This window comes from Babylonia areolata, chromosome 19, assembly GCF_041734735.1.
Source record: "Babylonia areolata isolate BAREFJ2019XMU chromosome 19, ASM4173473v1, whole genome shotgun sequence".
NCBI lineage: Eukaryota > Metazoa > Mollusca > Gastropoda > Neogastropoda > Buccinidae > Babylonia > Babylonia areolata.
In genome coordinates, this window is record NC_134894.1 from 57,185,405 (window position 1) to 57,202,904 (window position 17,500).

Below are 17,500 nucleotides of genomic sequence, written 5' to 3' on the forward strand. Positions count from 1 at the left end.
GAAGGGGGATGGGGGGTTGACGTATACGCCACAGGGTAACAAAATGCATACCTATATTCATCCACTCGTGTCCAAGTACAAAAGCTCCGCTCTCACGCCAAAAGCCTTGCATACAAAAAACGATAACTTCGCAACTAAAGATTCCGACACACAGGACATCAAAGCGGCAAATTTGAACAAGGTTGGATTTCTGTGATATTTGGCAGGTAAATGTTCTTCTCTTTGAGTCTGATAAACTGGACAAACCAAAAGAAAGTGATATTCTGTTTCAAGGGCTGTGTGACAAAAACTACACATTCTCTTATCACCAGGAACAGGATTATACTGTAAAAAGCGACAATTCAAATCTGACATACCCATTCGAAATCGTGAAAGTAGACGGCGTACAAAAAAGTTTTTCACGACCAGTAAGTACGGAGATGTTGTAAGTGATTGGTTGTAAACAGAATACACTCGATAGAATTCATGTGACAGCAGTGAGGAATGCCAGCTTTGCTTTGCACAATCAATTAACCGTTGCTTAAAACAACGAATAAACACACATTCATTACCAACACCTTGTGCCTCCCACACATAACCAAAGCCGTACATGTACAAAACATTTCTAATACTACAAGCCCATGTGATATAATTTTGTGTTTGCAGATGTAGTAACATATTGTATGCTTTCTTGGGGAATCGATCATTGCTTAATTTTAGTAGACGTAACCAAAACTTAATACATTTAACATAAGTCATCACATAGAGTGGAAATCTACCAGTTTCACCATAAACCAAATGTCTAGGAGCTTTTGAATGTACGCCTAAAAACTTTTTTAAAGCGAAAAGATGTACACCTTCGATTAATTCAAGATTTTTTGTAACTCCCCATATTTCAGCTCCATATGTCAACACAGGTTGTATCTGACAGTCAAACATTTTAAAAAAGATACCAGGGGAATGTTCTCCAATCGCCCAAAGTGTTCTAATGATAGCAACGACTCCTTTTCTGGCACGACTTGCAAGATCTTCTAATGTTGCTGTAAAACTAAGGCGGGTTGACAAAAAGATACCTAAGTACTTATATACATTTACAATTTTCAAAAGTTCATTTCCATAGAACCATCTCTCGTTCGCACCAAGGTAGCCACCATTTCTAAACATCACCACATTAGATTTTTCTAAATTGACAATTAAATCAAGTCGCTTTGCTGTGTCATACAATATATTCAGCTGAGTTTGAAGACCTATTGGGGTATCGGATAGCAGAGCTACATCATCAGCAAAAAGTAAGATCAAGAGCTGGACAAAATCAGGAGAAAGCTGGATGCCATGCATGCCACCCGCAAGCACATCTGAGGTCAATTCGTTAATAAATAAAGAAAAAAGTAATGGAGAACATACTTCACCTTGTTTGAGGCCACGAGGGCACATAAAACTGTCTGTGAAATCACCACCAACTCGTACTTTTGCTTTAACTATTTCATACATACTTTTCAGAGCCTGCAGTATTTTACCATTTAAACCATTCTTTTTTAAAATTACCCATAATTTATTCCTGGAAACACTATCAAAAGCTTTTTTAAAATCAATAAACGCGACATATAATTTTCTGTGTCTAAGCAACTGCTTTTGTACCATGGCATACAATGTGAACACGTGGTCAGTTGTACTGTGTTCTGCTCTAAGAGAGAGAGAGAGAGAGAGAGAGAAAGGGGGAGTGGGGCGTGGGGGGTAAAGAAGAACGAAACGATACGAAATTTCATGTAATAAACCAGGGCCCACAGCATCAAGTAAAGACAGTGAGAACGTGAGATACTGGGATCATTCAAAATTTGACAGTGTGCATCCATTTGTAACCTTCAGTCCTGACACGATTTTTACCCATGAGAAAGAAAAACATGACATCAGAGACTTTCTCTCTCTCTCTCTCTCTCTTCGATATAAACATATAAAGGACTGCCCAAAAGGACTGACTTACCCGTCCATCAGAAACTACCCAAAAGGACTGGCTTACCCGTCCATCAGAGACTACCCTAAAGGACTGACTACCCAAAAGGACTGACTGACTCGTCCATCAGAGACTACCCCAAAGGACTAACCTACCCGTCCATCAGAGACTACCCTAAAGGACTGACTTACCCGTCCATCAGAGACTACCCTAAAGGACTAACTTACCCGTCCATCAGAGAGTACCCAAAAGGACTGACTTACCCGTCCATCAGAGAGTACCCTAAAGGACTGACTTACCTGTCCATCAGAGAGTACCCTAAAGGACTGGCTTACCCGTCCATCAGAGACTACCCTAAAGGACTGACTTACCCGTCCATCAGAGACTACCCTAAAGGACTAACTTACCCGTCCATCAGAGAGTACCCTAAAGGACTGGCTTACCCGTCCATCAGAGAGTACCCTAAAGGACTGACTTACCCGTCCATCAGAGAGTACCCTAAAGGACTAACTTACCCGTCCATCAGAGAGTACCCTAAAGGACTGACTTACCCGTCCATCAGAGAGTACCCTAAAGGACTAACTTACCCGTCCATCAGAGACTACCCTAAAGGACTGGCTTACCCGTCCATCAGAGAGTACCCTAAAGGACTAACTTACCCGTCCATCAGAGACTACCCTAAAGGACTGACTTACCCGTCCATCAGAGACTACCCTAAAGGACTAACCTACCCGTCCATCAGAGACTACCCTAAAGGACTGGCTTACCCGTCCATCAGAGAGTACCCTAAAGGACTAACTTACCCGTCCATCAGAGACTACCCTAAGGGACTGACTTACCCGTCCATCAGAGACTACCCTAAAGGACTGGCTTACCCGTCCATCAGAGACTACCCTAAAGGACTGGCTTACCCGTCCATCAGAGAGTACCCTAAAGAACTGACTTACCCGTCCATCAGAGACTACCCTAAAGGACTGACTGACCCGTCCATCAGAGACTACCCTAAAGGACTGACTTACCCGTCCATCAGAGACTACCCTAAAGGACTGGCTTACCCGTCCATCAGAGAGTACCCTAAAGGACTGACTGACCCGTCCATCAGAGACTACCCTAAAGGACTGACTGACCCGTCCATCAGAGACTACCCTAAAGGACTGACTGACCCGTCCATCAGAGACTACCCTAAAGGACTAACTTACCCGTCCATCAGAGACTACCCTAAAGGACTGGCTTACCCGTCCAACAGAGAGTACCCTAAAGGACTGGCTTACCCGTCCATCAGAGAGTACCCTAAAGGACTAACTTACCCGTCCATCAGAGACTACCCTAAAGGACTCACCTACCCGTCCAACAGAGAGTACCCTAAAGGACTGGCTTACCCGTCCATCAGAGACTACCCTAAAGGACTGACTGACCCGTCCATCAGAGACTACCCTAAAGGACTGGCTTACCCGTCCATCAGAGACTACCCTAAAGGACTGGCTTACCCGTCCAACAGAGACTACCCTAAAGGACTGGCTTACCCGTCCATCAGAGACTACCCTAAAGGACTGACTTACCCGTCCATCAGAGACTACCCTAAAGGACTGGCCTACCCGTCCATCAGAGACTACCCTAAAGGACTGGCTTACCCGTCCATCAGAGACTACCCTAAAGGACTGACTTACCCGTCCATCAGAGACTACCCTAAAGGACTGACTTACCCGTCCATCAGAGACTACCCTAAAGGACTAACTTACCCGTCCATCAGAGAGTACCCCAAAGAACTGACTTACCCGTCAACCAGAGGGTACTTGTCCAGGATTTCCTCGGCCCTCTTGACACGGTGCTCTAGGGAGGCCTTGGAGATGTCGAAGTCCGAGCGGTTGCTGAGGTACACGGCCACACCCACCACCACGGCGAAGATGACGATGCCGATGACGGCGACGATGCCCAGGCGTTTGGCGGTGCAACAGCGTTTGGGAGTGCGGAACGAGTCGGAGGCATTAGAGCCTAGTTCTATTCTCTCCGTACTGCTCATGGCGGAGCTTATGCTGAAATCAGGGTGGTGTTGTAGTAGTAGCAGCAACAGTAGTAGTAGTAGTAGTAGTAGTAGTAGGAGGAGGAAGAGCAGCAGCAGCAGAAGCAGTAGTAGAATAATAAGTAGTAGTAGCAGCAGCACCAGCAACAGCAGCAGCAATAGCAGCAGCAATTACAGAAGTAGCAGTTGTAGCAGCACCACCAACAGCAGAAGTAGCAGAAGCAGTAGAAGCAGCAGCACCAGCAGCAGCAGCAGTAGAACTAGTCGAACTAGTAGCAGCAGCAGCTACAGCAGTAGCAGTAGTAGTGATGGTGGTGGTAGTAGGTGCGAGGGTGTGTGGGGGTGTGGGTGTGGGTGTGAGGAGCAGATGCCTAATCTTCGTATAAACCCAACACGCTGATCAGGCCTTGTTGAAGAAACGCGATTAAGTCCGATATGTTTTGGGACAAGAAACGAGACGATGATTCTGCTTTCTTCTCTACGATGGCTCCACTGTGGTTCCAGTTTGAACTGACACGCAAACCGGCGCTAAGTTCTGGTGCGATTTGATATTTACCTTATTCTTATCACTACAATATCAATACTCATTTATCTTGGGGTTCGGTTTTCCTCTTCGTCTCAAGATTTGAGAACACTTTCCAGATATCTTCTTCGTTTTTTTCTTCTTTTTTTTTTTTTTACCCCATCTGAACTGACTCACTGTAGATTTTCCATTTTCTCTAACTATAAATGTAGTCCTGCTGAACAAAATCGTGAATATAAACAATTCTAAACTATTCTCAAACAAAATGCCATGAAGTCATACTCTTCTGTGAAAGTGTGTTAAGCCAAAGGGCGGAGATTTTCACAAATCCACGGAACGACTTTTCAGCTTGTTTTGAACCGTTTCACACACACACTGTGCGCTCCCCCAAGCGTCTGACACAAATATAAACCGTACAGTCACAGACGGGCAACAACTGGACTGGTTTTCGGAAAGAACCGGCTCACACTCCTCTTTGCTGTGGGAGAGCGAGAGTGTCGGTTTTACGGTCACGGTCATTGTAAACCGCTCCTCCCACCATCCCCCTCCCCCCCTATCCTATCTATTCTCCCTGTTAGTTTGTCCGTCTCTCATTGTGACGCGACACTTGCCTCACCCGTGACCGACCTTACTCGGTGAGGAGAAATGGTCCACCTTCACCTTCCCCCCCCCCCCATCCCCCCCCCCTAGTAAATTTGTCACATGTATTTTTTAGTGCTTTAGAGTATATAGATCACGAAAAATCATGCTAACATAAAAAATCTTGGGTTGGACAAATTCAAATTGGTCTTTTTATTGAAAAAAAAGAGTTAAGTTTATGTGCACTTTCCAAGTGTGGGCACATGTGTGTGTGTGTGTGTGTGTGTGTGTGTGTGTGTGTGTGTGTGTGTGCGCGCGCTCTATTGGGAAAGCTTTGGAAGAAGCCTCAAACGTGCTCAGCACACAGATCGCAGTAAATCCTGTGAAAAATTTAGGAGGGTGGGGGTGGGGTGTGTGTGTGTGTGTGTGTGTGTGTGTGTGTGTGAAAGGTAGACCGTTTCTCCTGACAGACTACCTCACCCGTGACCGAATTCCAGACACATTGCGAGCGGCATGCTAGCGCGGTATCGAGGCCTTCTACTTTGTTTCTACAAAGTGCAGCTGTAAGTGGGATGCCGATTCTATTGCCATTTCAGTTCAACGTTGTTCTCTATTAGATTTTCATGGAGTTTCTGTTATGTGATTCATGAAGGTGTACATGTGCTCTGTGAGTGAGAAGTGTTTGTTTTGGTAAATGGCTCCGTTGTTTATAGTGTGTATAGTGTGTTCTTTGAGATATGTGTGAGACGATAGATAACACGATGGAACCATCACTTGGAACACACGTTCACGCTGCACTGCGGTTTCAGTTTCAGTTTCAGTAGCTCAAGGAGGCGTCACTGCGTTCGGACAAATCCATATACGCTAAACCACATCTGCCAAGCAGATGCCTGACCAGCAGCGTAACCCAACGCGCTTAGTCAGGCCTTGAGGAAAAAAAAAGGTGAATAAATGAGATAAGCTTACACAAATAAATAAATAAATAACTATAATGTATAAAAAATTTATAAAAAAAAAAAAGCAAATAGATGTAAAACATGAAGACACACATTCACATATACACCCACACATGCATAACAGATATGCACCGAACATGCAGTTTCACAGATATGAAAGCACAGTCAAATACATAAAAACGTACATGAGCTCCAATACACACACACACACACCACACACATTACCCTGCACCTCCTCTACCCCACTCCTCCACACACTCATTTCTAGTCTACATATCACAGCTTCCACGGCACACAGACACGCACACACACACACACACACACACACACACACACAGATGAACACTTTTTTTCTTTTTTTTTTTCTCTCTGCGGTGAGAGATTGAACTCTTTGCGTCGGATATGTGGGGGAACGTGTGAAAAGACAGTATTATTAAAAAAAAAAAAAAATGTAACATAAGAATGTGTGAGAAATATGCCTTGGAACTGTCTGTGCATCACTACGGCATTGACTTTAAATTTAACACAGACATCAAAGGACAACACCCAGTTGCTTTCTGTATCAAATGTTATGCGAGACTGACGCCACTAAAACGAGCCAAGAGCGTTGTTTCTGATTCTGACAACAACAAACACTCGTGCACAGACAAATCATACATGCAACACAGATATGTATATGTGCTAACGTCCATATTCTAAATATATTTCTGTTTAATAATTACGATGTAATAATTAATTGCAATGTTTTTAAAAGTGAATATGTGAAATGCTTTTATTTGAGAACATATGTTTATTACTCTTGTTTAATCAAGTAATCCGCGTGTGTGGGGTGGGTGGGGGGGGGGGGGGGGGGGGGGGGGGGGGGGGGTGCGGGTGTGTGCTGATTATCTGGTTGCGGTTTTCCGCAATTTATCTTTATTCTTATCTTATCTGTCTATTATAATCAATGTGCAGTATAGTAGGCTATGTTTATAATTATATTCAAATAATGTTTCTTAATTCTTTCTTTCTTTTTTTTTTTTTTTACATTAAGAATACTAGTTATTACCTGCAGTGTGTGGATGTATGCATGAAACGGTGTATGTGATATTTTTACATTTGTATCTTCGTAATATTCGTAAAAGCTGTTGTTGACTTTTACAGTTATGGTCCCCATGTTGTTTACTTGTCTATGCTGTGATAATGCACCTGACCAAATTTCTCCAGCTGGAGATAATAAAGTTATTCTTTTCTTATCTTATATTGTGTTCTGATTTCGATGGCACTCTCACAGTTGATCACTGGTGTCCAGTGTGCCATTATTTCGACAAAAAGAGCCGCCGTGGCCGTCCCCCCAAAAATTGTCAGACGCTTGGGGGAGCGCACAGTGTGTGTGTGAAACGGTTCAACACAAGCCGAAAAGTCGTTCCGTGGATTTGTGAAAACCTCCGCCCTTTGGCTTAACACATCACGTTTTCACAGAAGAGTATGACTTCATGGCATTTTGTTTGAGAATAGTTTAGAATTGTTTATATTCACGATTTTGTTCAGCAGGACGACATTTATAGTTAGAGAAAATGGAAAATCTACAGTGAGTCAGAGACCAATGACTATGTGCGGAACCTGGTCAGCAACCTTGTTGGGCCCCAAGAACCACTGCTGGCGACTGTCAAACGACGGAAGATGGCATGGTTTGGTCACGTCATACGACATAACACCCTCTCCAAAACCATCCTGCAAGGGACTGTAGAGGGAGGGCGCAGACGGGGGCGGCAGAGAAAGAGCTGGTCCGACAACGTCAAGGAATGGACCAAAATGACGATGCCAGATCTCCTCACGACAGCTGCCAACAGAACGGCGTGGCGAGCTTTGACAACTTCCTCATGTACCCCCCAACGACCCCAGCGGTCGAGGGAATGAGTGAGTGAGTGATGGACTACTACCGGAAAGAATTTCCCCAGGAGAAAGTGACACCAAAACAACATTTGCTGGAACAACACTGCGTCCCATTTATTGAAAAGTATGGTTTGGGGCTGGCGGTTAATTCACGGAGAGCAGGGCTGCGGAAGAAGTGACACTCTGTGGTGAACAGACTATGAAAGAAGTGCACTCTGTGGTGAACAGACTAAAGAAGTGCACTCTGTGGTGAACAGACTGTGAAGAAGTGACACTCTGTGGTGAACAGACTGTGAAGAAGTGCACTGACTCTGTGGTGAACAGACTGTGAAAGAAGTGACACTCTGTGGTGAACAGACTGTGAAAGAAGTGACACTCTGTGGTGAACAGACTGCGAAGAAGTGACACTCTGTGGTGAACAGACTGTGAAGAAGTGACACTCTGTGGTGAACAGACTAAAGAAGTGACACTCTGTGGTGAACAGACTGTGAAGAAGTGACACTCTGTGGTGAACAGACTGCGAAGAAGTGACACTCTGTGGTGAACAGACTGTGAAGAAGTGACACTCTGTGGTGAACAGACTAAAGAAGTGACACTCTGTGGTGAACAGACTGTGAAGAAGTGACACTCTGTGGTGAACAGACTGCGAAGAAGTGACACTCTGTGGTGAACAGACTGCGAAGAAGTGACACTCTGTGGTGAACAGACTGTGAAAGAAGTGCACTCTGTGGTGAACAGACTGCGAAGAAGTGACACTCTGTGGTGAACAGACTGTGAAGAAGTGACACTCTGTGGTGAACAGACTGTGAAAGAAGTGCACTCTGTGGTGAACAGACTGCGAAGAAGTGACACTCTGTGGTGAACAGACTGTGAAGAAGTGACACTCTGTGGTGAACAGACTGTGAAAGAAGTGCACTCTGTGGTGAACAGAGGCAGGATCCTCTGCGGTCTGCTTCCCCACGTTTTTACTCCCCGAATCTTCCTCCGTGTCCACACTAACCTACACTTCCGCCCCCCCCCCCCCCCCCACACACTTTCCTCCTCCTCACTCCCTTCCTCCACCTCCCCCCCCCCACCCCACCCCCCGCCCCGATCCCTTCTATCTCTCAGACACGCATGAACACACACGAAAAATTCTTAAATATATTTTTCCAAAGAAGGAGATCTCGTCGGAACAGTTTCGTATGACATAGTTTCGTACAATGTTTAACAACCCCCCCTCCCCCCCCTCTCTCTCTCTCTCTCTCTCACCACTCCCCTCCCTCCTCATCCCCACCCGCACCCTCCTCCACACAAACACACGTCTTCCTCCCCTACCCCTTCCACACACACACACGCACGCCCGAGTAATAAACCCACATAACACGGCTGTCTACCTACAAGGGATGGGACGAAGCGACTCCGTGACTATCAATGACGGACGAGCGAAGGCCGCGCTATTCCCTTTACTTGACCCCGCTTAACACGTGCCTTTCACTGCCTGGCAGTACGCGCGGCTCACTCGCATAATGTTGGTATAGACTTGAGTCTCGAAAACCACTGAAAATGGGTTACAATAACATCTATTAATGGTTATATCGTATCGAAAATTGCCGGCAAAAAAAACAAAAAAACACTGAGGTTCCTGACTGAATATTAGAACCCCAAAACAGGACTTTACCACGCGATTTCGATTTACGTCTTCACTTTATTAACTCAGTCACAGAGCTTGTGTGTTTGACGTGATTTATTACCATTGTATTGTTCCACTGACGGTTCTGAGTGACGTCAAGTTCCGATGATACTGCCAGTCCTCTCCGCTTGATCTATTCCGGAATATTCTGTTCCTTTTCTGGTTAAATATCCTAAATGGTCCAAGATCTTAATACGTTGCCAGATCAGCAGTGAGACCGATGTCATAAGCAAACTTTACAATACAGGCATAATAGCTGTATTAGGGTTTTGTTACGTTCAACTGGATCACCTGTGAAAGTCTGTCCAGTAAGCAGTCTTACCACAAAGCGGTCATGCCATATCCTACTTTCTTCCATTCACTGTGTTGTGCAGTGGCTTCAGTTTTATCCATCGGGCTGTCAGTATTCAAATGAATGTGAAAGGTAGTTACATAGGTTTAGTATTTCAGGGTATTATAGGTTTCAGTATGTGTTGTCGTCACTACGAATGATTGGGGGGATCACTAATAATCCCAGTATATATGAGAGTGACTTCCTCGCAATGTGTCCAAGAACCAAGCCCAGAAAACCTTTTTGCCAATAGCTCCTTCAGCTCACAACTGTGGCTCCCTACAATGTGTATAGTCTTCCGTTATATACGTTTGACATTCTGTTGTGATGATAACGGGATTATGTTGTAAAGTATCAGTTTATTGATAAATTTGTAGGCTGTCTATGATGTTCATGCTATCCTATCCGAATAACCATGGCATTGTGCCATGTGGTAACTGATTCATTTGAGTTATGACTTTGACATGGTATGGTTTGCCCAAGGAGTCAATTTACTTTCGTTGTATAGCACTGTCTTCGTCACTTTTGAAGTGCAGAATGTCATTTGATGTCAATGTTTGGTCTGGGGTCAGCTTTGTCGATGCCAGTATGAATGAAACCAAGGGTAGTCTTTGTATTATGTACGACCAGTACTATCATCACGCCTTATTGATGATTACACGCGACATTTATGTGTTTGTTTCTTTCAGGTACTGTCTTCGTCTCATTATCAGTATAACTATTGTAGGTAAAACAACAGACACTTCTTGATTCGCCTCTATCATTATGTTGGTTCAGAAAATGATTTTACCCCTAAATTTAGTCCACTACACATCCATATCCCAACTTTTTCCACCCCACCTAAACCTCGCCTAAATCACCGGTCCGCTATACTCAGTGTGTGTGTGTGTGTGTGTGTGTGTGTGTGTGTGTGCGCGTGCGTGCGTGCCAGTGCGTGTACCCCGGTCCGCTACACTCAGTGTGTGTGTGTGTGTGTGTGTGTGTGTGTGTGTGTGTGTGTGTGTACCCCGGTCCGTTACACTCATTGTGTGTGTGTGTGTGTGTGTGTGTGCATGTGTGCATGTGTGCGTGCGTGCACCCCGGTCCGCTACATTCATTTTGTGTGTGTGTGTGTGTGTGTGTGTGTGTGTGTGTGTGTGTGTGTGCGTGCGTGCACGTACCCCAGTCCGCTACACTCATTGTGTGTAGTAGTAGTAGTAGTAGTAGTAGTAGTCTTCAGTTTAACGTTTTCCACTTTAAGTGATATTAGACGATTTCATTGTGTGTGTGTGTGTGTGTGTGTGTGTGTGTGTGTGTGTGTGTGTGTGTGTGTGTGTGTCTGTTCTTTAGTTTAACGCCTTTTCACTATAAGTGATATTACTGAGACGAGGGTTGGGGATAAAATAGAGGGGTAGGGGGCGTGGGGGGTACAGAGGGAGGGGAAAGAAATTACTGTGTACCATGCGAGTGTGTGAATGTGTCTATGCGCGTGTGCGTGCGTGTGTACGCATGTGTGTGTGTTTGTGTTTGTGTGTGTGTATCACAGTTGACTCACAAGGCCTGATCAATGCGTTTGGTCAATGAGAAGGCGAGCAATCTGTTGTTGGTTCAGTTGTTGTTGTTGTTGTTGTTGTTGCTGTTCAGTGTTGTTTATTGCTAATGTTGTGTAGCGTAGGCTACATATTCAGTACAGCATACTGTGACGATTTTTCAGCCGAGACTGAAATCATATTAAACTACGAATATACCTATGTCCTACAAAAAGAACGAGTATTTGCATATAAAAAAACCACCCCCAAACCCCCCAAAAAAACATGGCTCAGAACTGCTGGACAACATCATTGCACTGAACAACTATAGACAAAAGCAACAACAAAAAACAAACCACAGCAGCAGCAGCAGACAATATTCACATTTCTTCCCCTGTACCACTTGTAAATTGCTTTATAACATTGTAATATATTCTCCACATTTCTGCCCCTCCATTCTTTGACTGGCCTTCTTTACGTCTCTTGTGACCGGGGACTGATGAAATATTGAGTATATATTACAATGTTATTTAAATAAATTAACGATTTTTCCCGTCTACGGAACTAAACTGCATGGAAAGAACACAAGGGAAAAAAAAATGTGGATATTTCCAACAATAAGAACAACAATAAAAGCAAGTAAAAACGCAATCCTTGAAATAAAGCATCCAACATCACAACAATTAACACATCAGGTACGTACCTGAACACGCTGGGTTTTTTTTCTTCTTCTTTTCTTTCCAATTCAGAAGCGACGAAATGCGAAGTGTCACAGACAAGGCAGTGTGTGTGAGTGGTGGTGTGTGTGTCTCTTCGGACGTCACCTGAGCTGTCGCTTTGAACAAACAAAATTCAACAGCATGGGTTTGACGCATGCTCGTCACGCGAGAGACGTGCTCTCTTTCCCCCCCTTCCCCCACCCCCCTCTCTCTCTAAAACACACACACACACACATACACATGTGATGACTGTCAAAAAACACTTGCCAACTATGTATTTCAGTGCATGCGTATTAGATGAGCGTTTATTTCTTTGTTCCCTTTGTTCTTTGTTGTGTCTATTAATCCTTCGGGATTTTATGACAATAAATGAAGTCAAGTCAAGTCAAAGTCATACACACACACACACACACACAAGAGAGAGAGAGAGAGAACAAGTAAGCAAGTAAAAACGCATCCTTGAAATAAAACGTCCAACATCGCAACAATTAACACATCAGGTACGTACCTGAAAACGCTGGGTTTTTTTTCTACTTCTTTTCTTTCCAATTCAGAAGCGACGAAATGCAAAAGTGTCACAGACAAGGCAGTGTGTGTGAGTGGTGTGTGTGTGTGTGTGTGTGTGTATGTGTCTCTTCGGACGTCACCTGAGCTGTTGCTTTGAACAAACAAAATTCAACAGCATGGGTTTAAAGCATGTTCGTCACGCGAGAGACGTGCTCTCTTTCCCCCCTTCCCCCACCGCCCTCTCTCTCTCTAAAACACACACACACAAACACACACACACACACACACACACACACACACACACACACACACACAAGAGAGAGAGAGAACAAATGTTGACTGAGCCAGTGCGAACTGTTCCCCAACGTTGCAAACACTCCGGTAAAAATGTAACACATGCAGGACGGTATAACGGGGCGGTGACGTTTTGTGTGGTATCATGAAGAATGCGTGTGTGTGTGCGTGTGTGTATGCGTGTGCGTGTGTGTGTGTGTGTGTGTGTGTGTGTGTGTGTGTGTGTGCGCACCCCACCCCTTCCCCGCCATTATGTCCTTGTATACTGTAAACGCAGTCGCTTTCATACGCAGGTGTGTGCAGTAAATACAATTGATGTGGATATCCTGTGTGGCTAATGAATCAGCCAGTGGCCTGGCGCTCGCTTCATTTTTGTGTCTGTAAGTTCACGTATACAATGACACTTCATTACACTTATGAGTTCGGCTTAATTTGGATAGCGAGATGAGGGGGCTGAACAAATAAAAAACAAAACTGACTCAGAAAGATAATGAAGCCTTATGTCACAGTAGTTTTTTTGTTTTTGTTTTGGTCCGTTTTTTGTGTGTGCTTTTTTGGGGGGCGGTTGGGGGGGGGGGGGGGCGGTTGTTGTTTTGTGTTTGTTTTTTTATATTGTTATTTATTCATTTATTTGTTTGTTTGTTTTCACGCAATGTACATATTAGTAACGTCCCTGATAGCTACGAGAGCTGGCTATGAAGGACAACAGAAATACAGACAAGTCTTTTCAGTTCTTTCTTTAAGAAAACGGATCAGGATGATGATGATGATGCAGTTGATGACGATGCAGGCTGCTACTGTACTGAGACTCGTATAGGACTGATTGACACAGCGGTAAAGGGTTGTACTCTTCTGACGCTTTCTTTCGTTGATAGGCCAAGGACGCATCAGCCAGGCCCGAGAGATACAGACAGCTTCGAATTGGCCAGAAGCAACGCTGCTATGTATGTAAAGGCGCATGCCTCAGTAAAGACTGTGTGGTCTTAGTCATCCCATCTCAGCCCTTAGTATGTGTACTCATCACAGGCCCATCACTCGGCTTATATCACAGATTGACATACGTTTACATTTGGGCCAACAGCAAAGTGAGAGCTGTATTATCAATGGTTTCTCCAGTCAATGGGAAACCATTTACAGCTTAGTCTTTTGTGAAGGACTATGACTCAAACTAGGAGGCTAAATTGCACTGGCTCTTAGTGCTGCAGCTATGTGGGCTATTTGGCCTTTGGGAACCATCCCAACGCCGACTGTCCTAAAACCCTCTTGGCCGAGAGAGTGGGGATGTAACTTGGGCAAGACACTCTCCACTATAATCAAATTCTAGCCCAAATAGTCGGAACAGCAGTTGCTTCCTCTGCTGTTCTGATGGTCATAGTCGGACACGACTGACTATCATATATATATGTGTACTCCCAGCTCTGGGCTATAGTCGGCCGTGTCAAAAGATACCCCCCCCCCACCACACACACACACACCTCCACACACCATCATTTCTGGAATAGATTCAACTTTTCTTTCTTGAGTGTGTCTTTCAGCAAAATGCCTTCAGTTGAGCACGCAACCGCACACAAGCACACACACACACACACACACGCACACACACACACACACACACACACACACACACACACACACACACACACTGACACACAGACATTTCGTTAAATATCGCTAAAAGTGGAAATACCTAACACGAAGACTACAACAAAAACAACAACAACTACTACTACATCTGCTGCTACTATAGCTGCTACTACTGCTATTACTATAACTACTACTACTACTGCTACTACTACCCTTGCCGCAGTGCTGAAACTACCACTGCATCTGCTGCTACTATAACTGCTACTACTGCTATTACTATAACTACTACTACTACTACTACTACCCTTGCTACTGAAACTACCACTACTACTACCACTACACACATGAAGATATGTGTATCAGCTAGGAGCTTTCAGTCGATAGTATTACAGGGAAAAATACTGGGGCTTTCTCAGATAAATTAGAAAAACCAGGACATGGGTAATGAATAACAGCTGTTAGGCTTGATAGAGATGAGCCAAAAGGCGAGTGCAAGAGTGAGTTTCAGTTTCAGTAGCTCAAGGAGGCGTCACTGCGTTCGGACAAATCCATATACGCTGCACCACATCTGCCAAGCAGATGCCTGAACAGCAAGAGTGAGAAACATTAGAATGTAAAATTAATGAACAAAATGCTTGGCAGGTTTTTTTTTTTTTCTCTGTGTTTACTTACCTACGTCATTTAATTATTGGTTTCAATTAAAGGTTCGAGGCTTCATTTACAGTTTATCTATTCGTTAAACTCTTTAAAAAAAATAGTTCAGAATTTTGTAGAATTAATTAAAAAATAATAATAATAATGGATACTTATATAGCACACTATCCAGAAATCTGCTCTAGGTGCTTTACAAAAAACGCTTTTGTTAACATAAAACAGTACATCAATGTTACATACACACACCAAAATGTGACTACACACACACACACACACACACACACACACACACACACACACACACACACACACACTGCATACATACATTTGAACATACATGTGTATCTAACAGCTACCCTAACACATACGCACACATAGGCAGGCACAAACTTACACAAACACACGCACACACAATACACATTCATATTCATGCATGTAGTTATGTACACATACATATGTATACACACATTGTCAAGTACAGCTAACGCAAAGGAAGTGGACCTGCTACAATTGAACTTATTGCTGAGGGAAAAGGTGAGTTTTGAGACGAGATTTAAAAGATGCGAGGGAATCAGAATGACGGAGGTTATCAGGGAGCTTGTTCCACGTCTTTGGCGATTGAAAAGAAAACGATCTGTGTCCATAGGTCTTACTTCTGACGTGAGGTATCCTGAGAAGTCGAGTATCAGAGGAAGAACGGAGCTGGTGAGACGGGGTATAGATATGGAGAAGTTCAGAAAGATACTTGGGGCCAGATCCGTTGACTGCACAAAAGGTCAGAGTGGATAGCTTATGGTCTATTCGATCAGAAACAGGCAACCAGTGGAGAGACTGAAGGAGAGGAGAAACATGGTCAAATTTAGAAGCTCTGCAAATGAGTCTGGCAGCGTTATTCTGAATTCGTTGGAGTCTGTCTAACAGATATTTGGGGAGACTGACCAAAAGAGAATTGCAGTAATCCAATCTTGAGAGAACCAGAGAGCATACAAGTGTCTTGGTTGCATCGGTTGAGAGATAGTGGCGGATAGAGCTGATTCTACGCAGTTCCAAACAGGCAACTTTACAGATATTCGAAATGTGCTGTGGGAAGAAAAGAGACTTGTCAAGGATTACACCAAGACTGCGAACAGAAGGAGAAAGTGAAACAGGTGTGCTACTGATCAGAACAGAGTCAGGAAAGGAAGGATGTTGACGAAACTTCTTTGGACAGGTTATCATAAATTCAATCTTATCATCATTTAATTGCAGCTTGTTGAGAGTCATCCTGTCCTTTAGGCCAGCAATGCACTTCTGTGTTTGAGTCACCAGTGCATCAAATTCAGCTATGGAAGCCGACTGATAAAGTTGTGTGTCATCAGCAAAGCTCTCATGCGACATCGCATGATGACTGATGACATCCGATGTCCAGTTGATTCTTGAATGTACCTTATTTTTGGGGTTTATAAACATTTCTTTCAACACGAGCATCCACGTTAAGAGAGAGGAACTTTCCGTAAATCATTCCTGATCTCTGCGGCAGTGTAAATAGTTTGTGATGACTTCGTGGTGGCTGGCGTCTGTAATCAAGTTGTTAAATTAGATCTCTTCTGTTTCAGTTTCAGTTTCATCCATATACGCTACACCACATCTGCCAAGCAAATGCCTGACCAGCAGCGTAACCCAACGCGCTTTGTCAGGCCTTGAGAAAAAAAAAGAAAAAAAAATTTAAAAAAAAGAAGAAAAGGCTAACTATGCTGATACATCAGTGATTCGGTCTCTTCACGTTTCTTACTCTCCTTCTCCGTCCCCCCTACCTCCCTCAACCCGCCCCCCTCCTCTCTCTCTCTTTCTCTTTCCCTTCACCACCGCCACCACCACCTCTTCATGTGTGTATGTGTGTGTGTGATATCAACACTGTCTTCCGTCACAAATGACTTCAAAATTTCGTCCAGATCAATGACGTCAAAATTCTTCCAAAGTAAACTGCGTCATATCCTCCTCACCATTTTGAAGAAGACCAGAGAAACATCTTTCTATTTCTTGCCCCACACCGCTGTGTGTCCCGCACAGCCCCCCCCAAAAAAAAGGCAGGATGATGTCTTTCAGGCACATGTCTTTCTGGCACCACCGGGCCAAGCTGTGCGCAGTTCCCGCAGCAGTGAACTCGGACGACAGAAAATGAACATTGGAGATGTAAGCGAAGAATTGCAGAGCCAGACCTCCCAAGCTGAGGTCTCCTCCAATAATGGCACGGCCGACAGCAGTGCTGGTGCTGGTGCTGGTCCTGGTGGGAGCGGCGGAAGTGGTTGTGCTGGATGTTCTCGCTCCCCTGACGCCACGCGGAGGATCTTCACCGACAGGACTGTGGA

General features: G+C 44.3%; 2 protein-coding genes across 4 annotated transcripts in view; one reads left to right on the forward strand and one right to left on the reverse strand.

Annotated features, from left to right (window-relative positions):
* The window catches only part of LOC143293881 (dipeptidase 1-like), a 58,354-nt gene extending 45,609 nt beyond the window's left edge, over positions 1 to 12,745 (reverse strand). Inside the window, exons 1-3 of one of the 3 annotated variants that reach the window (XM_076605212.1) lie at positions 12,622 to 12,745; positions 12,098 to 12,229; positions 3,706 to 3,963 (exon numbers count right to left, since the gene is read on the reverse strand). In XM_076605212.1, coding sequence (XP_076461327.1) covers positions 3,706 to 3,950 — 245 coding nt within the window. In that variant the 5' untranslated portion in view covers positions 3,951 to 3,963; positions 12,098 to 12,229; positions 12,622 to 12,745. Of the gene's footprint in view, positions 1 to 3,705; positions 3,964 to 4,755; positions 4,918 to 12,097; positions 12,230 to 12,621 lie in introns of those variants that run through there. The other 2 variants (XM_076605213.1, XM_076605211.1) reach the window with 2 other exon arrangements.
* Positions 12,746 to 17,309: 4,564 nt separating this feature from the next.
* Positions 17,310 to 17,500, forward strand: part of LOC143294215 (uncharacterized) — a 19,010-nt gene continuing 18,819 nt past the window's right edge. The window contains exon 1 of the mRNA XM_076605645.1: positions 17,310 to 17,500. This exon is cut by the window's right edge and continues 135 nt beyond it. Within this exon, the coding sequence (XP_076461760.1) occupies positions 17,310 to 17,500 (191 nt within the window).